The 26,470-nt window shown below is 38.2% G+C and overlaps 1 protein-coding gene across 2 annotated transcripts in view; it reads left to right on the top strand.

The window, feature by feature from the left end:
- Positions 1–881: 881 nt before the first annotated feature.
- Positions 882–26,470, top strand: part of SLC25A14 (solute carrier family 25 member 14) — a 36,853-nt gene continuing 11,264 nt past the window's right edge. The window contains exons 1-8 of one of the 2 annotated variants that reach the window (XM_022563922.2): positions 882–1,013; positions 5,926–6,019; positions 8,172–8,319; positions 10,483–10,577; positions 11,973–12,058; positions 15,327–15,422; positions 20,203–20,327; positions 21,124–21,259. In XM_022563922.2, coding sequence (XP_022419630.2) covers positions 882–1,013; positions 5,926–6,019; positions 8,172–8,319; positions 10,483–10,577; positions 11,973–12,058; positions 15,327–15,422; positions 20,203–20,327; positions 21,124–21,259 — 912 coding nt within the window. Of the gene's footprint in view, positions 1,014–1,037; positions 1,391–5,925; positions 6,020–8,171; positions 8,320–10,482; positions 10,578–11,972; positions 12,059–15,326; positions 15,423–20,202; positions 20,328–21,123; positions 21,260–26,470 lie in introns of those variants that run through there. The other variant, XM_022563921.2, reaches the window with a different exon arrangement.

Here is a 26,470-nt window from a genome sequence, read left to right as displayed (position 1 = left end):
TAATTATTTAGGGCCACAGGCCTTGCATTGACTTACTTTTACTTATACTCAACGTCTAAACCATAGTATTTTGTATTCTTGCGTGATTACGGGACCTTCACGCGAGAGGCTTAAAAACATAGCCCATTGGTTAACGTAATTATCTATGGTGCTTTGAAGTTATTCCTTCTGGCTCCTGGGGTGGGGCTAGAGCCCGAAGCTGATCACCAGGCCCTCTCATCATCTGCTGGCTGATTGTGAGGTGAGGATTAACTCGGATTCCCCCGTTAGTATTTCTACTCTTCATTTTCTTTATCTTGAACTTTTTATGGTCCCTTTTCTGCTTCTAACTTGCTCTTTCTCAACCATGTGCTTTGAGCACCTGGCGACCTCAGACCTGGTGCTGAGGTTATTTGCTTATTTGATCTTTATTTCTGCCCCCACCCTGTCCCACTCCTCACCCCCGCCCCACTCCCCGCACAGCTCAGGCACCTCTGTAAATACCGCTCACTCCCTTTCCCTCATTATCCCACTTTTGTTTTAAGCATTTGCCCCGCCCCCTCACATTCCCTCCTTTTTGGTACTCTGCTCGAAGGCGCCCCCCTCCGCCCTTTCACTCTGCTGGCTCCGCCCCTCGTACCCAGCCCTTCCTTTCCCTAGTCCTTGTACGCGCGAGGTGGGTGGTGATGCGGTGACGGGCCGACATCACTCCACCCACGTTAGCTGCAGAAGCTGCCAAATTTCTCATGTCTTAGCCTCCTCTACCTGCACCTCCCTAGAGTCAGGTTGCCCCGTCTGGGCCTTTGCGCCTGCAGCCTGCCCGACTCCTCCATTAAGACCCTTGTCATTTCCGCCTCCTATTTCGCGCCTTCTCTTTTAGGCTCGGAGGGGGCGGAGTTGGGATGGCTGTACCACCGTTGCCGAGGCGACGACTTGGTTACTTCCGTTGGTACCAATACTTCCGGGTTGGCGTTGCAGTGGCGCTTCCGACTGTGGGAGCCTCGTCTTCCCAGTCGTCCGATGAGCCCGAGCAGGTGAGGGGGAGCTCCTGGGCTTCAAGGCTGGGGAGCGGGGCTGGGCCGCGCCAGGCCGCGCGGGGCCGGGCTGGCCTGGTTCCCGGCCTGGGAGGGGCTTAACGGTCCTTTGGTCTCTCTCTCCCCTCAGCTGAGTCCCTTCCCTGTCTTTCACTCTTCTGGCATCGGTGGTTTTACTTCTTCGATTGAACCCTGCTTCCTCGACCCCCCAGGGAGGCCGCCTCCTTCAGGCGCCTCCCTTCTCTCCACGAACTCGCTCTGACAGCTGAGGAACTGGCAAGATCCTGCTACCCAGAGGGTGAATGGGTATCTTTCCCGGAATAATCCTAATTTTTCTAAGGGTGAAGTTTGCAACGGCGGCCGTGATTGTAAGCGGAGTAAGCAAACACCTCCATTGTATTAGTGTGACGGATGCTGTTGAAAGATGCTCCCCTTCAGTTTCTACCCCCTGCCACTCCTTGAGGTCAAGGCATTGAAGGCATCTATTAAAATGCAGTTCAGCTAACTAATTGGGATGACAGCCATTATTAACATGAATTAGTTTCTCAGACAAGGTAACAGCAGGGACATTTGTAGTGTTCTGTCAGTGTTTCCTTGTTTTTTTCAGGCTGGGGATGCTTCAAGTCATCATGAACTCTTCCCTCCCCTTCATTCCCTACATCATCAAGTTCCTTTGTGTCTCTATTTTAGAAGTTTATCTCTAACCTCACTGCCAACAAACATCTTGTCTGCTTTACTTCACACCATCCTAAGCTAGTTTCCCTGCCTCTCCTGTTTGTAATCCACTGCTTGGCTGCAGCCCTAGTAGGCTAACTAAATGTGGTAGATTTCCTCAAGTCACTTCCCTATTCAAAAATTTACAGTATCCCTCCCACCCTGCCACACACTTTGGTTTCAGGACTTTCAACTTAACCTGTTCCTTATCATACTTTTTGTCTGATATTGTTTCAGTCAGATAAAATAATTCTCTGTTCCAGTTAGATTGCACTCTTCCTTCTGAGTCAAACCATACTGATGCTTGCCTCCACATGCTGTGTTTTTCCCCACATTTGTATCTATCCATCCTGTTCTCCTCCCTGCACCCTCTCCTTACCTATACCTGTTGAGATTCTACCTGCCCTCTGTCAAGGCCCACTTTAAGTTCTCTCATCTCCATAAGCCTTTTCAAATTATTCAGGCCCACGCGGATTGTCTCATTTTCCATGCTTCTCCTGCTCTTATAGTTTGTGCTACATAGTTTGGCACTTATTTTTTTCTTTAATGAACTACTCTGATTTCTTCCACCAGTTTATAAGCTCTTGAAAGGCAAGAACTGTATTTCATACAACTTTTATCCCCACACCCATCTCCTTAATTATCCAGGAAACATAAATATTGTCATGGTGTTAGAACATATGTTGTGTGTGTGTGTGTGTGTGTGTGTATGTGTGTGTGTGTTTGTTTTAAACATCACGTTTATACCCATAGCGCATTTGGGCATTTAGTATGCCTTCAATAAACATTTGCTTGACTCTCCATTATTACCTCCTGAATCTGAGAATCTCTAACGCCTACTCTTCCTTAAAGGAGAAAGCAAGAAAGGCACCTGCATTTTTCTGACCAGATCTTTGGAGTAGTGTAACGGGGTTATGTAATTTGTGTTCTAGATATTCTTCTCACTCTTTAGGCTATAAGATTTCCCTTAGTCAGACTTCAGAATACATGTCTGCATTTTGAAGACATTTTTCATTGGCTTCTTAACAAGATAAAAATATTTAAGGTACTATATTTCTACTTCAACTCAGGTATGACTCTTTTCTTTTACCCATATCTGGGGATAGCCCCCACAAGTTAAAATCATTTTTAGAGTGCTTGGGGTATTTTACACAAGTAATTCTCTGCAACAAAAGCCAGGGGAGAGAATTAGTAGGGAGAGAATCTCTGAGGACCAGCAGAGTGTCGTGTACAGTGTGTAGCATTGGTCAGGTCCAGTAAGTTAACTTTCAAATTTTCCCTGTAACCTTTTACATACAGGCTGTATACATGCATAAAGGACATCACACTGGAACCAACCAAGTATTTATCAATAATGGACGTGTACCCAGTTCTGTGCCAGCTATTGTAGGGGTTATAAAAAGTACTGTGAGACATGGTGTCGGCCTTCAGGGATCTTACCTAGTTAAGAGAGAAAATAACATGGGGCAACCAGAAGATAAACCTCATCCTAGTCATTATTTGTACGCCTGAGATTTAAGATATATAAGGGATAAATGAAGACTCAAAAGAGCATTTTACAGCTGTGGAATAGCTATGACATAACATGCATGCATATATACAGCCTTATGTAAAAGGTTTTAGCTGACATTTGAGTGATTCAGTAGTGTGATATGGCCCCTACAAAAGTGACTGAAATTTTCAGCTGTAGTAATTGAAGTGTAATATAGAGAATGACAAAAATGAGCACAAAGTAGGGTAGCCAGTCTTATTTTGCCAAATAAGAACACTAAACAATATCAGCTACCAACTACTAATACATTTCATACAAGAAAGGTGATTTTTAAAAAGTGCTCCAGGAGTAGGAAGAACATGATCTTCTAATAGTCCTTTACATTAAATACATTTAGCTGAAATAAAAGGCACTAGGTGCCCTTATTTTCTTTAGTTCAAGCCAGAATCGTGAACATTTTCATTAAAGAACCACTGGGCTAACGGACCTGAGATTGTGACTGGTCTTTCTGGTCCCTGCTGTGGCTTTGCCCCCTGCCTTTAATTGCTTTATTATTGCTCCCTGAACCCTGAGCACATCTTCTTTATTCAAAGGCTGGGTAGCAGGTAGTCAAGTCAGGCTTCTTCTGCGATGAAAAGAGTTGAAGGAAGTTATAAAGAGAAAGTGTTGGAGACAAGTATAGCAGCCATTTGAAATGTTTGATTGTTTTGGGCAATCTCTAAATTGGTGAATGGAAAGGGCATTCCACCTTGCCCCAACTTAGAGAAGGGATATGCCATGGTCCTTGCTTTTCCATGCCTACCCTCTCATCATTTGTGTCATGTTTTACTATCAGTTGTAATCTTAAAATATGGGCATAGCTGAAAATGTTGATAAGGTAGTATTTAGTACTCAAGACTTATCTCAAGCTGCAGCTGGTAATTGAATTGCTTATTGCTACTTTGCTTTTTAGAATTATTTTCAACAGTTTTCCTCCAAAAGAGTTTTCTACTGCAGACTCTGTCAGATGGACTGGCTGATCATACTATGTTTGAAAGGAAGTTTCCATAATTATTTTTCTGGCCTCTAAAACATTTGTCTGCATGTTAGCTATCCTCTGTGGAAAATTGTTCTGTGCTTAGTTACAGAGAATTCCTTATGTGGAAACGAAACAAAACCTTGTCTTCCATAAAAAGAGACTGTGATTCAATGGTGCTAACCCCAGATTGGGCAGTAGGGGAGGTGGGCAGTAAGTATTATCTGTTAAAATGTATATTTGAGTACTTAACTATTCAAAAATGTAATAATGATAATAGCTAATAGTTGAACTAGGTGCCGGGTACTTTTCTAAGTGTTTTACATATATTATTTAATTTTCACAACAACCCTATAATATAGTATTTATTATTATTCCCATTTTACAGTTCAGAAAACTCAGGCACACAGTGGTTAAATAACTTGCCCAAGGTCACAGAACTAATAAGTGGTGGTGTCAGGATTTAAACCTAGGCAAGTCTGACTTTAGAGTCTTCATTCCTGACTGTAAACCACTTGAAGTTGCTTTTGAAATTCAATAGTATGCATACCATGAAGATCTGAAAAAGGAATATTTAAAAGAAATCTGAGAATCCATCCTCAGAAAATAGATTGCTTCCAGCTGGACCAGGACTTAGTAGGCAATGCCTAGAGTAGTAGTTCTTAAAGCGTGGAAGCATCAGCATTATTTGCAAATTTGCAAATTCTCACGCCAGACCCAGACCACCAATCAAAAACTCTGAGGGTAAGGCCCAGCAGTCAATGTTTTAATCTGCCTTCTAGATGATTCTGGTGCACATTGAAATTTGAAAACCACTGATTTAGAAGGCAGAACTGTGGAAAAAATAAAATCCAAGAGGGAAATAGCTGGGAGTGGCCGGAAAAAAAGGCTGAAAATATTGAGGGTGACAGGTCTAATGGGGGTGGGATGGGGAAGGAGGTGAGGGGGATGGGGAGTAGTATACATTGTTAAAGAACCCAAACATCAAAGAAAAACAATATTTGTATGTATGTGCTTTAAAAGGCCAGGGAAAAGGAGATTCATTAGATGGATATATGTTAAATGTCAGAGAGAGGAGAGACATCATCCATATTGCCGTCATTCCTCTGGGAACCAGAAGGAAGGTGAAAATGTGCTTAACTTACCCTGGGCCTAGTGGGGGGAGGTTGTGTGTAGCTGGAAGGTAGCTAGATGAAATAAAACCCTAAAATTTAGTGGAGAGATGAGAGGACTAAGAATATGAGAGGGTAGTGGTGTCAGTCTGCCTTGCACCTGAATCAAGCTAACTGAATACCATGAACTGCTTTTATGAGATGCCTCAGCCTATATAATTTAAAGTCCAGGCTCCTTCACTTGTAATTGTCTAGTTGGATGTCTAAGTTGGGTGTGCTGGATGGAATGAAACCTCTTCTTTGGGTGGGGATGGGAATAACATTAAAGAAACTAGAGAACGTGAAGGGCACAGGTTGATATTTGAGTGAATCGAACACTTACCTCTACAGAATGGCAGTAAAGAACACATTCATGATCATCACATAAAACAGGAGCCTTCATTTTTTGTCATTCCACCTGGTAGGGTTTTTTCTCTACATTTGTTTTATTTGCAAATTTTGTTGATATAAATTATGTGATCATACACTAACAGATGCTCCTCACTCTTGTGCCTTGTTCTGATTTGTGTTTACTTTTAGCACCAGAAAAGTGCCACTGTAAGCCATGAGATGTCTGGTCTGAATTGGAAACCCTTCGTATATGGCGGCCTTGCCTCTATTGTTGCTGAGTTTGGTAAGAAAGTGAAAACTGAGAAACCTGCTCCTTAGGGTATAGATATGGTAGTGTTATTTGTTTTTTGTTTTTTTTTGCGGTACGTGGGCCTCTCACTGTTGTGGCCTCTCCCGTTGCGGAGCACAGGCTCCGGACGCGTAGGCTCAGTGGCCATGGCTCACGGGCCCAGCCGCTCCGCGGCATGTGGGACCTTCCCAGACTGGGGCACGAACCCGCGTCCCCTGCATCGGCAGGCGGACTCTCAACCACTGCGCCACCAGGGAAGCCCGCTTGCCCTATTTAAAAAAAAAAATTTATCATAAGAAAGTAATGTACTTTAAAAAAATATATTTATTTATTTATTTGGCTGCACCGGGCCTTCGTTGGAGCACGCAGGACCTTCGTTGCCGCGTGCTGGATCTTTGTGCAGCATGTGGGATCTTTAGTTGTGGCATGCAGGATCTTTTAGTTGCAGCATGCAGGATCTAGTTCCCTGACCAGGGGTCGAACCTGGGCCCCCTGCATTGGGAGCGCAGAGTCTCAACCACTGGACCATCAGGGAAGTCCCGCCCTATTTGTTTTAAAAACTGTTGTCTCAAAGCTATCAAGTAATATTTTCTTTATATATGGAATCTAAAAAAAAATGGTTCTGATGAACCTAGGGGCAGGACAGGAATAAAGACGCAGATGTAGAGAATGGACTTGAGGACTCGGGGAGGGGGAAGTGTAAGCTGGGATGAAGTGAGAGAGTGGCATGGACATATATACACTACCAAATGTCAAGTAGATAGCTAGTGGGAAGCAGCCTCAGAGCACAGGGAGATCAGCTCTGTGCTTTGTGACCACCTAGAAGGGTGGGATAGGGAGGGTGGGAGGGAGATGCAAGAAGGGGGAGATATGGGGATATATGTATACATACAGCTGATTCACTTTGTTATACAGCAGAAACTAACACACCATTGTAAAGCAATTATACTCCAATAAAGATGTTAAAAAAAAAAGATGTACACCTTAAAGAAAAAAAGTACTACAGACGGTATGGCAAGTGAAGTTAAGAAAAGTCAATTTTAGGAAGCTGTTTTGATAGTTTAATTATTTGTTAATTTGCTATGCTTAGGAAACATACATGAAAATATAGAGGGAGTTAGATAAGATAGGGGTTTCTGTTATATTCTTATACAAGTGGCCTTTCTTTGTGCTCAGTTGTTTATAAATTTCTTAGTAAGTATTCAGATTTCCTTTTTTCAAACCTCTTTCCCATTTTAGAAGAAGATTGACCAAGATCAAACCAGATTCTTTTCTATTTGATTTTAATTTTGAAATACTTTTAGATTGTGTTTTTTCATCTTCCAAATTTTCTTTCCTAAACTGTTCATAAGTGACCCCAATCCACTAGTTTTTATTGACTTTCTTGGCATATTGTCTGGTGTTATGGTATCAAGGTCATCAGTGACCAGAGCTGCATAAACATCTTGTTAGTTTTAGACCTTGAAATAGTCCTTGAAATATATTTTGCCAATGTAATGACCACTTCTCTGTGTTGATATAATAAGAGAAAGAAGTTTGGTTAAAGAAAATTTCCCACTCAGCACTGTGCTGGTGTTAGTCCTGAATTACCTAAGGAACCCAGATGAGTAGGCCAAATAGGACTTTGCCATTATCTTTCATAATACTAGAAAACTATTTCTCATAGACAGATAAAAGAAAAAACCCACAAAACTTTGTAATAGTATTTAAGAGTATGTGGAGCAGCAATCCCATGCTTTCCTATCTTCTTGGTGAAGATTTGGGGAGATTTTATGAGGGAGAAGTAGGGAGACTTGAGGTGGGAGGGGGGCAGAAGGAAGAGACAGATAAATGCCAGATTGTATGTTAACAGATGAAATTAAAACATTTACGTATTTTGCATTTATAGTGTATTAGGACTATCCTAAAGCACTTTATTATATCACAGTTTCAGTTATACTGTGGGTCAAATCCTGCTGCCTAGATATAGTACATTTCACTTTATCACATACAACTCTTGTCCTCTGATAGTGATATTTAAGTAGAGACCTAGGTGTTAGAAAAAGAACTTTGTCTTATGTTTTAAAAATTACCATTGGCTTAAATTCATCCAAAACTTAACTGTGATTCTTTGGAAAAACTTATAAATGAGTGTGTTCCTTCACAGGAACTTTCCCTGTGGACTTGACCAAAACGCGACTTCAAGTTCAAGGCCAAAGTATTGATGTCCGCTTCAAAGAGATAAAATACCGAGGAATGTTTCATGCCTTGTTCCGAATCTATAAGGAAGAAGGTGTATTGGCTCTGTATTCAGGGTGAGACTGGACTCTTTCCTTACGTCACGAATAGAAATACTTTTTTGAGAAGCCATGTATTTCAGCTGTCTGATAGTTTGTGCCCTTTATATTCACCATTTCAACTTATAATTCAATATTGATGTGCCAGTTTATATTTCACTTGCTTGTAAATCTTGAGCTTTGGATCTTGTGTTCATTTGGCTATAAGCGATACATTTTAAAATGGATATCTCATTGCAGCATTGGCTTTTTCCTGTTTTCCTGAGAGTCATCCATAGGCACTGTGAATAGCGGCACCAATTCGCAGTATATATTTCTGTGATAATCTTCCTGAGTTGCCAAATACTGACTTGTAAAACAATTTTTCCTCTTTAAAGAAATACTATTCTGGCAGTTTAAATAGAAAATGCAGAATGAAAGAGCGGGAGACCCATCATTTTTTTTGGGGGGTCATCTTTTGTTTATTCATATGTCGGTGGTTTATTGTCCAGTGTGTTGTTTATCTGCTGCCAATTTACTAGTCCACTCCTGCATCTAGGGTACCAATTTATTGCTCAGAGAATGGATATCAGTTTTATTATTAACTTACGTTAGCCTTAATTTCAAAGATAGTTTACTTGGGGGAAAAAATCAAGTAATACATCCTTAAGCAAGTGAATCATGGATCATCTGTTTCACCTTGTTCTTTTATCAGCACAGATGATCACAAGATTATTTTTTTCGGATAGCAAGCAATAAAGTCAGAAATATGCATGTTTTGTCATCATTTTAAAATCTTAACTGTTTGAGCTGCTGCTGTCTTTCTATTTATAACAGCTAAAGTATACTTCTGCAGTTTGGAAGAATCTCAAAGGAGGTATGAGTGAGAATGTCTCCAGTTTATAAGCAGAACTTAAATAGGGTGAAATCTTGGCTCTGGTACCTCCTTGATAGGATTGAAGATATATCTGCATCTGCTAGGAAGTAAGGTTGATTTAAAAAAAATCTATGAAGTGGGTAACGGTGTATACTTTTTCTACATTATTGGATTCAATATGCTGATATTTTGTTAAGGAGTTTTGCATCTAAGTTCATGAGAGATATTGGCTTGTAGTTAGTTTTCCTTTTCTGTACTGTTTTTTTGGTTTTGTTAGCAGGGTAATACTAGCTTCATAAAATGAGTTGGGAAGTGTTCCCTCTTCTGTTTTCTGGAAGAGATTGTGTAAGATTGGCATTCATTTATTAAATATTTGGTAGAACTCCCCAGTGAAATGATCTGGGTGGGCCTGGAGAGTTCCTTTTTGGGAACTTTTAAATTATAAATTAAAAATTTTAATGATTATGAGATTATTCAGATTATCTATTTCATCTTGATCGAGTTTTGGTAGTTTGTAGTTTGCAAGGAATTAGTCCATTTCTTCTAAGTTGTTGAATTTATGAGCATAAGGTTGTTTATAGTATTCCTTTATTATTCTTTTAATGACTGCAGAATTGTAGTGCTATTCCCCGTTTTATTCCTCTTGGTGACATTTCTCTTTTTACTACTGGGACCCTTGCTAGAGTTTTATTAGTTTTATTGATTTTTTTCCAAAATAACTTTGTTTCATTGATTTTTCTTTATTTTCCTGTTTTCAAGTTTATTAATTTGTGCTCTTTATTATTTACTTCCTTCTGCTTGCTTTGGGTTCATTTTGCTCTTCTTTTTTCTAGTTTCTTGAGGGTAGGAACTTAAATTATTGATGATTTTGAGACTTTCCCTCTTTTCTAATGTAAGCATTTTGTGCTATAAATTTCTCTCTCAGCACTGCTTTGGTTGCATCCCACATATTTTAATAGGTTGAATTTTCATTTTCATTTAATTCTATGTATTTAAAACATACACCCATGTAACCCATGGATTGTTTAGAAGTATCATTTAATTTCCAAGTGTTTGTGGATTTTCCTTATTGATTTCCAGCTTAATTCCATTATGGTCAGAGAACATATTATATATGATTTCAATTATTTTAAATTTTTGAGATTTGTTTCATGACCTAGATGTGCTCTCTTGATGAATCCATGGGTGCTTGAAAAAAATGCATATTTTGCTGTTTTTATGGAATGAGGGGGGTGATGGAAGTGAGTAGGCTGTCTAGATATGTATAATCTGTGAGTGCATGTTAAGTATAACTGACTTTCTTTTTCTTTCCTTCTTTCTGGCAGAATCGCTCCTGCTTTACTAAGACAGGCATCATATGGCACCATTAAAATTGGCATTTACCAGAGCTTGAAGAGATTATTTGTAGAACGTTTAGAAGGTCAGTATAAGACTCCTTATTCTCTTTTAAGGTAACACTCAAAGGGATTGTTGAAATCATGCTTAATGAGAAGTGTTCATCACAGGGTGCCTGAGAATGGGTAGCAGTCATTGCAAGGACAAAATAAGCTTGTACTGATTTGGGATTAATCCTTGCAGAGGTGATGTATAGGTTAGAGGGACCTGCTCTTCAAGTTTGTCCCTTTTCCTATCAAACGGACAAAAAAAGGCTTCTGGTCATCACAGAGAGAACATGGAGCAAACTTGTTGAGAAAATTAATGCTGTCCTCATCTACAAGAGGACTTCAACTATAAGGAATCCTCTAGCTGTGGGTTTTGATAAGCTTTGGTCAGGTAGAGTAGTTTTATATATATACAAAATATGGCCACCTTAACCCACATTCAGCATTACCATATGTCTCTATTTGCTGATGTAGCTTTTTCAGCTGGATACTATACTAAAATGGTTATTTTACTACAGGCCTGAGGCTGTTGCATAGTTGGGGACAGCTGGAGAGCTTTTCGGTTGGTAATGTCCTTTGAATTGCTTTATTGTCTAAGTCAACTTTTTCTGGAGCCTTATTGCGGTACGCGGGCCTCTCACTGTCGTGGCCTCTCCCGTTGCGAAGCACAGGCTCCGGACGCGCAGGCTCAGCGGCCATGGCTCACGGGCCCAGCCGCTCCGCGGCATGTGGGATCTTCCCAGACCGGGCACGAACCCGTGTCCCCTGCATCGGCAGGCGGACTCTCAACCACTGCACCACCAGGGAAGCCCGGTTTACCTAGTTTTTAACTTGTAGGCTCGCTATGGTGAGGAGGCCTGGTGAAGATTGAATTTTAGAACAATACGCTCTGTGGTTTCTTTGTTCTTTTTTCTAGCTGAGAGGATTTAGTTCCAAATGACTAGTTTTAACACATTTAACTACAGAAATCTTCTGTCAATAAATAGAGGCTAGTAGATAATATGGCCAATTAAAATTAATATTTAGGTATTTTTTTTCCTATTAGACATAAGATTTTATCCTTTAACATTCGGTTCCTGAGTCTTTAGAGTTGATGATTCTCCAGAAAAAGACTTAAAAATTTTTTTCTTTAGATGTTTGAAATGATTGAAGGAGAAATAGCACATTCTGAATTTATATGGAATATTGGCAGCTATACAGAATAATAGGATATATTCCAGTGTGTTTTAGAAATATCTATTTTAATTTTATATGTTTCAGTACTGATTTGGAACCTAGAAATATTTGAGTTTCTTTATTTTCATAAGCTTTGTGGTTCATTTCTGTAGTCAGTTCTCTGACATGGTTCCCTTTCTCTGATAGCTCAGCACTCTGTTCTCAGAAACTGGTACCTCTTACAAGCAGACCTTTCTTTTTTTTGTTCATTTTTACAGATGAAACTCTTTTAATTAATATGATATGTGGGGTAGTGTCAGGAGTGATATCTTCCACTATAGCCAATCCCACCGATGTGCTAAAGGTAAGAGAAGTCTGGCAGCGTTGGATGTATGCAGTGTGACACGAAAAGAGCATGAGCTTTGAGTCAGATTTGGGCTCAGATCCCCACTCCATCACTTGCCAGCTGTAAAACCTTGGGCAAATCACTCAACTGCTTTAAGCCTCAGTTTCCTCATTTGTAAAATGAAGATAATTCAGTATGTATTGCATAGGGTTGTTAAGGATTAAAGATAATATATGTAAACCGTTATCATTGTACTTGGTAGGTAGTTGATGCTTAATAAATAGTAGTCGGTTTATTATGATGTGCATTAATCCATTGGTCTTCAAACTAGAGTATGCAAACCTTTATAGGTTCTTTCCAAGGGGGCTATGCAATTTTTTTGGGGGGGCTATGCAATTTTAAGGGAATCAATTTCCAGATCCCTTACTTTCTTTGTACCCTTCTCAAAAACTGATCTGAAAATGAGCTTGTGTTTAGAACAGCCCTTGCCCCACTTTACAAAAGAAAGGCACATTCCGCCACCCATTCCAAATCACAGTATGGTATATTGACCTGTGGTGTAACCTGGAGTATCAGACAAAGGGATAAAGTGAAATACAGTTTTTAGAGAAGCCTCCTTTAATAACTAATTGAAATCTATAATGTCGCTATCTTTTCCTGTCTTATCCATATTTCTATTAAGAATGAGATTTGGCTTTAAAATGATATATTTTGGCCTATTAGAGATATTCTGAATTCAGAACCAGAACAGTATAGGTTAGTGGTGCTGAGTTTTTTTACAACGTGATTGAATTTCTTTCAGATTTTATCAAAATTCAGAATGAAACATTTATTTAATAATATCAATGATATCAATCTATATCTTATTTAATCTAATAATCTAACTTAATCTAATAATAGCAATCTGCATCTTATTTTTGAGATAAAATCTTTAACTTTTTTACTTATTAACTCATTTACACTTATGATAATTAAGAGCACTAAATATATGATTAAAATGTGTAAGAGGATCCCAAGTTTTTAAAAATCATTTTAGGGGGAATGTGAGAAAAAAGAGTAAGAGAACATATGTTTTATTTATTTGAAACCACAAGTGGCTAGGTTGGTGGAGGGGAGATCTATTGTGATTCAGAGTTTTGAGAACCGAGAGAGTGACTTGAAAAACAACACACATGAAAGAAACCAGTGGTGGTTGATGAAGAAATGATATGAAATGATATTTCTGGGTTAAATTGAGAATACTTTAGCTACAGAATTTTTATATCAGTTTAGATTTACAGAACAAGTATTTTGAAGATAATTGACTATATCCTAAAACTCTAAAATATGTGCAATATAATTACACTGGTTAGAATGTGCTTTTCAAGAACAATAATATTTAATTCCCTAAAACTTCCTTTGTTATCCATCAGGGTCCTAAACTTAATCATATAAGTGATTCATTTCAATTTCCTGTTGCTCTGACCTGTCTGGTACAATTACAACCATTGACCAATGCTACAATCTCCCTTTTCCTTTCATATCCTTAGGTAGGGCTGAGTGGTGAGTGGTGCTGGGACGTGGAGGGTCGGGGGTAGTCACAATCCTATATAGGAGTTATAATCACAGTTGGGCTGTTTAATCCTTTCATTTATTCTTGAATAGATCTTTCTCTGAACTACGTGCCACTTCCTTGCGTTTGTGCATGTAGTTCTCTTTTTGCCTGCAATGCCTTTTCCCCCTTTCCTCATGAATTTATCCTTCAAGACTGCTCAGGAACAGGGCCAAGACTAGGACAAGGGAGATACTCCCCTTGGGTGCAAAATGTAAGGGTGTGCCAAAAAACTCAATAATCAAGAGAAATAACATTTTTATGCAATATTTTTCAAAAATTAAAATGAATGTGAAAAATTCATGAACAAAATAGCAATATTTTGTACAATCCGTCTCACTCACTCTAATCCTGCCCTGTTGGATCTGTCTTTAATTACAGTTTTGATACTTGGTTCATCATGGGTTTTTGTGTATTAATTTTGATTTTTAAAAATATCACATTAAGATATTATTTATCTGGATTACTGAGGTTTTTTACACCCCCCCCCACTACATTTTGTGCCTGAGGAAGGTGCCACACTTGCCTCACCCTCATCCCAGCCCTGGTCAGGAATCACCTGCATAAAGAAGTCTTCTACTTACCATAGGATATTTGTGGTTTCAGTTTGTCTTTGTGGTAGTTTCTATTCCATTTTAATTTGGTTTAGGTTTTATTTCAAAACTCTTAGTAGTAGCAGTTGACTTTCCACATAAAAACATGCTGCTGTAACATGATTTACCAAGAGCATTTATTAAAACCTAGAGTTGTGCTTCATGAAAATCAGGCCTACATTTGGGCCACTAGTACTTAGTGACTGACTACTATGATCTATATGTGCATTCGGTGGAAATTGTACCAAATCTTTTACATGGCCTTTTAATGCTGTATCTCCTTTCTTGTGCCTCTCAAAGGCTACTTTGCAGAATACAGTGTCATGCTTTTTACAAGTAAAACTCAATTTAAGGTCTTGTAAGCATTAAATTATGTTTTTAAACTTTTTTCCTGCTTTTTATACTTCAATAAGCAATGCATGTTCAATGTAGTAAAAAGTGGAAGGCAGGAAAAAAACACAAAAGAGAAAAATGCCCACTTGGAGCTTCATCACTTAGACGTAAGCCACTGTCAACATTTGGGTGTGTATGTTCAGTCAGTCTCTTTGTTGAGCATATGGTTATTTTTAAGTCTACATGTTTTTGATAAAAATGATATACCATACATACTGCTTTGCAACCTGCTTTTTCTATTTAGCAATTAATTGTTGACATTTTCCAATATCCACAAATATTATTCTACAATAAAATTTTATGGCTGCATAGTATTCCCTTAAATGGATGTATCATAGTTTATGCAGCTAATCCTTTGTTGTTATTTTTGGACATATAGGTTGTTTATAGTTTTTCACTAAACTAATCGTAGTTTAAATGGATTATTTTCTACCCCTACAGAGTACTCATTCTTTCTTTTCCCCAAATTTTCTTCCAACTCCAGAAATGATGGACTTAGTATGAGGAATGTGAGGCTGATAAAAATCGTCTTTATAAAATATACTTTGACACAAATTACATTCTTTCTATATGTAGCTTAAGTCATTAATTTCATCATAATAGTAAGCTGATTTTTAATTCCCAAATACTGTTTTCTTCATTTTAAATGAGTGAAACATCTCATTTTGGTTCTCTGTCAAAATAAAATGTTCACCTCTTCTGATTTTAGATTCGAATGCAGGCTCAAGGAAGCTTGTTCCAAGGCAGCATGATTGGCAGCTTCATTGATATATACCAACAAGAAGGTACCAGGGGTCTGTGGAGGGTGAGTACTCTTTTCTTGGTATTATTCTTTACACAGTTGCTAGAATTTGCAAAAATTACCTTTTATATAAAGCCATAAAATTGTGAATTGTCACCTTATACTATGTAAGATTCTTGGTAACCTAAAAAATAAGGTAAGAAGCTCCTTATCAGCTATGAAAGGACCAAAACTTATCAGTCGTCTTTATTTCTGCTTAATGTTTGGGGATTTTATGTGTGAGAGAAGTTATATTGTTTGAGACAGCCATTTTGGTTTGTTCAAATTCACAGTGAGTTTAACTTTTCAATCTGTATTTTTGCCAGTTTTGTATTAACACAGCAATGTATGTTTATGGTAGTCTCTGTAGTGTTTATGATCAAAAGTTATTGCCTAAAACAACTTTTTTAACATTATAAAAGGTAAAAGATATACTATAAAATGTTGAGAAAGTATATAAAAGATAAAAATATCCAGTAGTCCCACTAGCTAGAGATATCACTGTTAACATTTTGTCATATTATGTTCCAGTCTTCTATCTATACTTTTTAAAATATTTTTGTTCCTGTAATTTTTTTATCCAGTTTTAATCACTTAGGATTGTAATATTAAATAAGACTACTAGTAGTAGAGAGTAGAATGGGAACTCCATTAATAGACTCTTAAAAGAGAGAGCTTTGCTTTTATTATTTCTTTATAATGTTCCCTAACTACTTACTATAAAAATTTTCAAACATACAGACAAGTTGGAAGAACAGAACAATGAACACCTACATAGCTGGATTAAATGACTCAAAGTTTGGCCCTATTTGCTTTATCTACTTATGTATATACACACATGCACACACATACCCATACACACACACACACACACACGTGCACACTCTCTCTTTTTTTTGTTTAAATATCTAATGAGTCTCTCTCTTTCCTTTTTTTCCTAAACTATTTGAAAGGAAGTTGCAGACATCGTGTTACTCCCCTAAGTACTTCATTATGCATCTCCTAAGAATAAGGACATTCTCCTACATAATAACAATACCATTGTCACACCTAAGAAAATTAATAAGTCCCTAATATCTAATACCTAGTCCATATTCAAATTTCCTTTATTGATGAGGTCAGGTCAGTTTTCTTATATAAAATGTTTCCTTGCATTTCCCCTGTATTTCCTGTAAGCTAGAAGTTAGATCTGTTGGCTTGATTAGATGCATGTTAAACATTTCTGGTAAGAGAACTTCATAGATGACACTATTTCATATGCATCACAGCAAGAGACACAAAATGTTAGTTTGTCCCAAAATTGGTGATGCCAAGTTCGTTTACTTGTTAAGATGATGCCTACCAGGTCTTATCATAGTAAAAGATACGTTTTTTTTTCCCCCTTTGCAATTAGCAAGTAATTTGTAGGGTAATATTCTAACAACGTGCATATATCCTATTACTTAATGACCTTTCACCAAATGATCTTAGCATCCGTTAATGATCCTTGACGTTTGCTTTTTGATAAAAAGCACTTGGAGGTACACTTTCTTTTCCCCTTCCTTCCTTCCTTCCTTCCTTCCTTCCTTCCTTCCTTTCTTTCTTTCTTTTGCCACACTGCACGGCGTGCGGGATCTTAGTTCCCTGACCAGGGATCGAACCCGCGCCCCTGCAGTGGAAGTGTGGCGTCTTAACCACTGGACCGCCAGGGAAGTTCCAAGGTACACTTTCTTGATTAGTCTAATTTAAAACCAGAAAATGGAACTAACTAGAACTTTTTTCACAAACTAAGGCTAAGGAAAAGACAAAGACAGAACAATAAGTAGAATTGGAGATTTTGTCAGGGGAACATAGCTACTTTGTTTTTAATTAAAATAATCTTTTAATTGTGTTAAAATACATATAAAATATCACATTTTTGTACAATCAGTCTCCAGAATTCTTTTCATGCTGCAAAACTGGAACTCTGTACCCATTAAACAGCAACTCCGTGTTTCCTCTTCCCCTAGCCCCTGGCCACCAACCTTTTATTATCTCTCTATGAATTTGATGGTTCTGGGTACCTCATATAAGTGGAATCATACAGTTTGTCTTTTTATTACTGGCTTATTTCTTAGCATAATGTCCTTACTTAGCATAATGTCCTCAAGGTTCATTCATGTTGTCACATGTGTCAGAATTTCCTTTTTAAGGCTGAATAACATTCCATTATATGCGTATACTACATTTTGTTAATCCATTCATACATTAATGGACATTTAGTTTGTTTCCGTATCTTGGCTCTTGTGAATAATGCTGCTGTGAACATGGATGTGCAGATACCTCTTCAAGACTGATGTCAATTCTTTTGTGTATATACCCAAAAGTAGGATTGCTGGATTGTATGGTAATTCTATGTTTAATTTTTTGAGGAACTGAACATAGCTACTTTTATGATCCAGGCTACTTACTTCATCCAGGCATGTAAGGAGAAGTGAAGTATATTGTGTTATGTATTCTTTTGACACAGACATGTATTATTTACATATTAAAATATGGGAATCTTTTTTTCATTTCAACAAGGAAATATGTTTACATTTTTCTTCAAACACATGTCTGTATTTTGTTTTCCTGCTTTGATTGTAACATAGGTACTGGAAACATTTCACTTTCACTGGAAACACTTCACTTTCTTCCAAACTCCATTGTAAGAAATAACAACAGGAGCACAGTAATAAAGAGTAACTGGCACTTAGGTCAGAGTTGGACAGACAGTAGAGTAGTGAACTGGAGAGCACTTGCCCTGTTCATTGCTGTCGTACACCACGTGAATCCAGTGTGGCCAAATTTTCTGGGCTTTCAAGAGAAGCTGGAAATTTGCATTCCTGTGTGAAATATCCATTCCTGTGGTTTTGTTTTTGTTTTATGTTGACAGCTAATTCAGCCTTTTAAGAAACACTGTGTAGGCCACACAAAACATGTCTGTGACCTGAATTCAGCCCGTGGGGCCTTACGGTTCACCAAATTAGTCTTCTGAGGCCATCTTCTAACAGAGTTGAGCAGGTGGAAGGATCAGAGAGGAAGGTACTGCTGGGCCAGCCAGCCTGATCAGCAGAATCAAACATCTCCTGATGACAGCACAGCTACATCGCTTCCACTTTATAAATGGAGTTTGGGAATTTAGAGATGATTGAACTCTTTAATTATGACAGGTATCACAGAAAGCAGTTGTTCCCCATGGTATATTATTTTCAGTTTTTTAAATGATATTTAAATTTAAACACAATTGTAAAAATAAAACATTCCTTGTGAAAATTTTTACAAAATTTTGGCATGTGTTTGTATACCTTTTCCCCTAAAGTTAGAATAATACTATAAGTAATTTTATGTCTTACCTTCTTCAGCGTTGTAGGCATTTTCTCATATCATTCATATTCTTCAAAAACAGGACTTTTAATGCTCTGGCAGCCCTATGTTGTAATGTGAGCTGTGATAGGAATACTGTACTAGTGAGTGAAAAGCTGGTAGTGTTATCATAGGAGGACTCATAAGGAGGTACTCCTTTGCCTTGGCCTTCTCCCTGGCTGCATCATACCTTTGCTGTCATCCTAGTGTGTCCTTTCTGCACATCCTAAATTCTGTGAAATAAACTTGAAAGCTCTTTTCTCCCTACTGACTTTTGCTTCCGGGTTTTATTTTTAATAACATCTTTATTGAGATAATTCATATACCATAAAAATTTGCCATCTTAAAGTGTACAGTTTAATGTTTTTTGGATATCCACAGACTTGTGCAACCATCACCACTGTCTAAGTTTAGAACATTTTTATCACCACAAAAAGAAACCCCATATCCATTAATGGTCACTTCCCATGACCTCCAGCCTTCCCAAACCTAGACAACCACTAATCTAGTTTCTGTCTCTATAGATTTACCAGTTCTGGCATTTCATGTAAATGGAATTATACAATATGTGGCATTTATGACTAGCTTCTTTAGTTTAACGTACTGTTTTTAAGTTTCATCTATGTTTTAGCATTTATCAGTACTTCATTTCTTTTTATGGCTGAATAATAATTCCATTGTATGTATATACCACATTTTGTTTATCCCTTCATCAATTAATAAGCATTTGGGTGGTTTGTACTTTTTGGCTATTATGAATAATGCTGTTATGAACATTCATGTACAAGTTTTTGGATAAATATATGTTTATAATTTTCTTGGGTATGTATCTAGATGTGAAATTGCTAGGTCATGTAGTAATTCTATGTTTAACTTTTGAGGAATTGCCAAAGTGTTTATCACAGTGGCTGCCATATATTGTATTCCCACCAGCGGTGTATAAGTGTTTATCTTCTTTGGGGAAATGTCTATTTAGATCTTTTGCCCATTTTTTAATTGGGTTGTTTGTCTTTTTATTGTTGAGTTGTAAGAGTTCTTTATTTTGGATACTAGTCCATGTATAATATATGATATACACTAGTCCAGATATATGATTTGCAAGTATTTTCTCCCGTTGTGTGGGTCGTCTTTTCACTTTCTTGATGGTATCCTTTGAATCACAAAAATGTTTAATTGTGATAAAGTCCCATTTATCTATTTTTTCTTTCGTTGCTTGTGCTTTGGGTGTCATATCAATGGTTTTATTTTTTAGTACAGTAAGTGAATTGGAAATTTATAAATGTTCCAGTATTAGCTATTGATTTGAAGGAGTAATAACCCCTATACTTCAGACTTGGATTTTTTCTGTTATTTTTAAATTCCTGACTTACTTTGTTCACTTTTAGACTTATGTCACTACCAGTGTATTTCCTTGGTGTCTCATGTCACTTATGTTTTGTAGGGTGTTGTCCCAACTGCTCAGCGGGCTGCCATCGTTGTGGGAGTAGAGCTACCAGTCTATGACATTACGAAGAAGCACTTAATATTGTCAGGGGTGGTGGGAGACACAATCTTAACTCACTTTGTGTAAGTATGCTAGGTTGTACTCATTCCATATATTCAGTACTTTAAGCACAAAAAGCATCTTTCACTGAAGTCCTCAGGTAGAATTGATAATGGGTACATATGGTCTAAATACCTTTTTCTCTCTCATCACCAGAACTTCAAGCCTTCTGATACAGGTACAGAGATTCCAGATGCTATGGGCACTTTGGTACTTGGGGGCAGTGTCTAATACAGTAGCCTATCAGAGGTCTGTAGGATTTGCATTTGTTCATACACAGCCTCTGTATCTAATAAACTCATCTGTTATTTGCTTTGGTTAGTTTTGGATCAGAAAGCAAATTTTCTCAATGAGAAACAGAATAAAAGGGTGAAATTTTATAGGGCCTGTGAAACAAAACCACAGTTTTGGGCTGAAGACTGTTGCTAGTTTCATCCTACGTTTTCTTCATCTTGAAACTTTTATGATATTTTACTACTCAAATGCATTTGGCGTATGATGCTGTGGTTTGAAAAATTTACATAACTAATAGATGATGCATAATACTTCCTGCTTAGGGAACTTGCTAGACTTATATAAACTGTCCCCTTAAAAAAAAAAGGCTATCTGAATTTTGGATTGAAAAGTGAAGGGGACAACTTTTGAATAATGTAAAGATTAGTACATATTTCCTTTCTTTTTAGATTGTAATGAAAGGGCAAGTGCCAGGTTTTATTTGATGAGTCTGACTCATTGTACATTTATATTTGGACTAATTTCAGTTTAAGCGGGCAGAGGTGGAAGTGGGGCAGTCTGTCTCCTTAAAGTTTTTATCTTTAGTTCCAGCTTTACGTGCGGCTTGGCTGGGGCTCTGGCTTCCAATCCAGTTGATGTGGTTCGAACTCGCATGATGAACCAGAGGGCAATTGTGGGACATGTGGACCTCTACAAGGGCACTTTGGATGGTATTTTAAAGGTACGCACACTGTGAACTTGGATTGTATTTTTAATTTTCTTTGATGTCTCAGACCTTCTTGCAGTCTTTATTCTTAGTTGCTGCATTTCATTCTGAAGGTGGAAGAATCATTATGTCTATTTTTAGTAGCCTCTCAGAGTAATTCCTAGGTAGGAAAGCTGTCCCCTTGGCAATCTGCTGATGCACAGTGGTCCTTAATATTATTATTCCAGTTTGAATGCTTAAGACTGCAGGATACTTTTATCAATAGCACCATGTAGAATTACTGATAGAAAGGACTTAACATTATCCCACGTTTGCCCATTTCAAACAAGGCAGAGATGCTATAATAGAAAATCTGGTACTTGGTTTCCGTTCAGCATTGTACTATTGTTCACGGTTTGGCTTTGAAAGTTTCTGCTATGTTATGTTTGTAGGAAGCTGAATATCATACATGTATTATATATTATATAATCATTCATGATAATACTTCTGCAAAAAACAAATTTGGAGCTAAAATATGATATTGTCATATGGTTTCTCAGTTTAGTTAACAACTATTATCTATCAGGCACCATTTTAGTACTTACAGAGAAATTACAGTGTACCACATGTATACAAACAGATAATCAACACATCTTGTCAAGTGATAAACTCAGGGGTCTATGGGAGGAAATTTTAGTCCAATTTGGAAATTTGGGATAGGTTTCCTGTAGATGGAGGCATCTAAAATAATAGTAACTCACATCTGTTCAGTGCTTTACTGTGTATCGGGGACTGTCCTAATGAGACTTACATGTATTCATTCATTTAATTCTCACCATTACAGCATACTGAAGTGCTAAGAGATTAACTAACCTGCCCAAGGTTTCACAGCTAGTAAGTGGGAGAGCTGGGATTTCAACTTAGACCATTGGCTTCAACCCAACATTCTTCACACTGTGGTGCCTTCCTCATGTTGGTGGGTGAGGGTTAGTTAGGTTATAAAGGATATTGAATGCTATGCTGAGATGCTTGGACTTATTCTTTTACTTGATGAGGAGCTATTGAAAGATTTTAATCAGGTCAGATTTACATTTTAAATAGATCAAGCTGGCTTTGTGGAGACAGTTGTTCTCAATCTTAGATGCACACTGCAATCACCTGGGGAACATTCACAGCTTCTGCACCCACCTTAAGCCAATGACCTCAGAACGCCTGGAGTGGGAGCCAGGTTATCAGTATTTTGAAAACTCCTCAGGTGATTGCAATGTTCGCCCAAGGTTGAAAACCATTAATCTAAGGGGATAAGCCTGGAACAGTGGTTCTTAAAACTTTAACATGCATCTGAACCGCCTGGAAGGCTTGTTAATATGCAGGTGGCTGGGCCCCATCACCAGATTCTGATTCAATAAGTTTGGAGAAGAACCTGGGAATTTGCATTTCTAACCAGTTCCCAGGCAGTACTGATGCTGCTAGTCTGGGACCACACTTTGAGAACCACTGACCTAGAGAAGGGAAACTGATTAGAAGCCTCTTATAGTAGTCTGAGCAAGAGATGATGAGAGCCTGAACTTGAGCATGAATAGTGGAGATAGAGTTGAGAATAATTTAGTTGATAAAGTCAACAGGATTTTGTTGACTTGATGTGGAGAGGTGTGGGAGAAAGAAGATGTCAAAGATAACTTCCCAGTTTTTGGCCTTGGTGACCATGTAGTGACATTCATTGACAGAGGCATTACAGGAAGGGGAGCAGGTTTTGTGGGAGACATCACAGTTTTGGATGTTTTGAGGAACACCCAGTGAATATATTTGGATATCTTAGTCTTAACTTGGGGGAGAGTTCAGGGGTGTAGATAAGAACCTGGGGAAGCAGTAGTGTACAGGTGTTACATAACTGGAGGGGGAGGCCAAGGAAAGCAGGTAGAGGAGTTCACAGCTTTTTTGCTTTCCTAGCACACTGGAGTATTATAAAACTCCTTCCATTCATTAACAGTGATTCACAGAAGCAGTGATTCTCATACCCTGGGGAGTAGAGTTTGGCAAAAGACCCCCTTTCTATTTCTGACATGCTCACCCTTCCACTTGACAGTCACTGGTATAGAGAGAAGTGGGGCCAAGGAAAGAACTCTGGGGAAATACCAACTTTAAGGGCTTGGCAGACGAGGAACCCAGGAGAGACACCAAAAGGTAACACTTCAGGGAATTCCCTGGCGGTCTAGTGGTTAGGACTCTGCGCTTTCACTGCTGAGGGTGCGGGTTCAGTCCACTGTTGGGGAACTAAAATCCCACAAGCCATGTGGTGCGGCCAAAAAAAAAAAGAGAGAAGAAAAAAAGATAACAGTTCAGAAGATACGAGGAAACTTACAAGCGAGTAGTGTCACAGAAGCCAAGGGAGTAATGAGCTTTAGGAAGGTATGAGCAGTTATTTAATGCTAAATGGAATAGAGAGATCCAGTATAAGGACTGCAAAGTGTCTGCTGGATTTAATATTTTCTAGAGGAGGTTTGCTGGATTGGTGTTTGCAAAAGTCAGATTGCTGTGCATTGAAGAGTGTGTTTAATCATTCATTCATTCATTACAAAAATGTTTGTGCCTTCTGTGCTAGGTACTGTTCTAGGTTGGTGAACAAATAAGCCCTGGCCTTCATGACATTTTAATTCTAATAGGAAGAGACAGATAAACACATAGGAAGTGAGGATGAGTAGACAAGTATAAAATACTCTTTCAAGAAGGTTGGCTAAGAGGAGATAGAGGGTATAGTAATATAGTAATAGCATTTATTGAATGCTTATTATGTACCACACACTAGAGTATATCCTTTAACTCTCAGTAACCCTATAGAGTGGATAATATCTTTGCCATTTTATATAGGAGAGAACTCAGGTTCAGAGTAGCTAAGTATTTACCCAAGATTATACACCTAATAAGTGGCAGATCTGAGATTTAAATCAGGGTTTGTTTGATTCCAGAGTTTATACTTGTAACCACTGTACTGTATGATATTGTCAGAAACATATTTGCATGTTGACAGTAACCTTTAAGTACTTATATTTACTCACTCATTCACTTACTTGCTATTAAAATTCTTTAAAACAACTTTGCTCTTTATTGTCATCATACTTTTTTATTTTATCTATAAGAGTGCCATAACACTTTGGTGAATGGAATTATGCATTCATCTCTGATGTAGAAATGAGCAGCTGCAAATCTCATCCTGTTACCTCTATATTAAAACCCTTGAATGGCTTCTCTTTGATGCAAGGTCCATATGACTTGACCCCTTTTTACCTCTACAGCCTTATCTTTGCTACCTTTATTCTGTATTCCAGACATACTGAACAAGTTCTAGTACTAGACTTTTCTTTCATTCCCAAGTTTTCACCCATGCCATATACTTTGTTAGACGGCTAGCTTCTACTCATTCTTCAGATTGCATTATTTTTTCATAAAGGCCTTCCCTGACCATTAAACTGTGTATGTGTAAGTAGTTTTATATACTTGCTCTGTCATAGCATTTAATATATTTTAAAAAACATTTTTTTAACATCTTTATTGGAGTATAATTGCTTTACAATGGTGTGTTAGTTTCTGCTTTATAACAAAGTGAATCAGTTATACATATACATATGTTCCCATATCTCTTCCCTCTTGCGTCTCCCTCCCTCCCACCCTCCCTATCCCACCCCTCCAGGCGGTCACAAAGCACCGAGCTGATCTCCCTGTGCTATGTGGCTGCTTCCCACTAGCTATCTACCTTACGTTTGGTAGTGTATATATGTCCATGCCTCTCTCTCGCTTTGTCACAGCTCACCCTTCCCCCTCCCCATATCCTCAAGCCCGTTCTCTAGTAGGTCTGTGTCTTTATTCCTGTCTTACCCCTAGGTTCTTCATGACATTTTTTTTTCTTAAATTCCATATATATGTGTTAGCATACGGTATTTGTCTTTCTCTTTCTGACTTACTTCACTCTGTATGATAGACTCTAGGTCTATCCACCTCATTACAAATAGCTCAATTTCATTTCTTTTTATGGCTGAGTAATATTCCATTGTATATGTGTGCCACATCTTCTTTATCCATTCATCCGATGATGGGCACTTAGGTTGTTTCCATCTCCGGGCTGTTGTAAATAGAGCTGCAATGAACATTTTGGTACATGACTCTTTTTGAATTAAAAAAACATCTTTTTTGATGTTTTTTTAATGTCATAGAATTCATAAAATTCACCTATTCAGAGTGAATAGGCTTTTGGTATATTCACGGATATGTGCAACCATCATCACCACAGTCAATTTTAGAACATTTTCATGACCTCAAAAAGAAACCCTGTGCCATTTAGCTATTACCTCCCTATCTTCCCAGCCCTAAGAAACTACTAATGTACTTTTATCTCTGTGGATTTGCCGATTCTGGATATCTTATATAAATGGAACCATACAATATGTGAGCTTTTTTTTTTTTTTTTGCGTTACACGGGCCTTTCACTGTTTTGGCCTCTCCCATTGCGGAGCACAGGCTCCGGACGCACAGGCTCAGCGGCCATGGCTCATGGGCCCAGCCGCTCCGCGGCATGCGGCATCCCCCCAGACCGGAGCATGAACCCGTGTCCCCTGCATTGGCAGGTGGACTCTCAACCACTGCGCCACCAGGGAAGCCCTATGTGAGCTTTTTGACTGGCTCATTTCACTTATCATAATGTTTCAAGGTTCATCCATGCTGTAGCATGTATCAGTACAGGCATACCTCAGAGGTATGCTTCCAGACCACCTCAATGAAGCAAATGTCACAATAAAGCGAGTCACATGAACTTTTTGGTTTCCCAGTACATGTAAAAATTATGTTTACGCTATACAGTAGTCTATGAAGTGTGCAATGGTATTGTCTTAAAAAAAACAATGTACATACCTTGATTTGCTAAAAAATGTTAACCATCATCTGAGCCTTCAGTGAGTCATTTCTTTGCAATAGCAACATCAAAGATTACAGATCACCATAACAAATATAATATAATGAAAAAGTTTGAAATATGACGAGAATTACCAAAAGTGACAGAGAGATACAAAATGAGCAAGTGCTGTTGGAAAAATGGTGCTGATAGACTTGCTCCATGCAGGGTTGCCACAAACCTTCAATTTGTTAAAAATCCACTATGCAAAGTGTAGTAAAGTGAAGTGCAATAAAATGAGGTATGCCTGTACTTTGTTCCTTTTTATGGTTGGGTAATATTCTGTGGTATGGCTGTATCACATT

Source organism: Delphinapterus leucas, chromosome X, assembly GCF_059928025.1.
Source record: "Delphinapterus leucas isolate spDelLeu-1000000601 "Yukka" chromosome X, BTC_Dleu_Yukka2, whole genome shotgun sequence".
NCBI lineage: Eukaryota > Metazoa > Chordata > Mammalia > Artiodactyla > Monodontidae > Delphinapterus > Delphinapterus leucas.
Note: the sequence above shows the minus strand (reverse complement) of the source record. Positions and strands in the feature narration are given on the sequence as shown.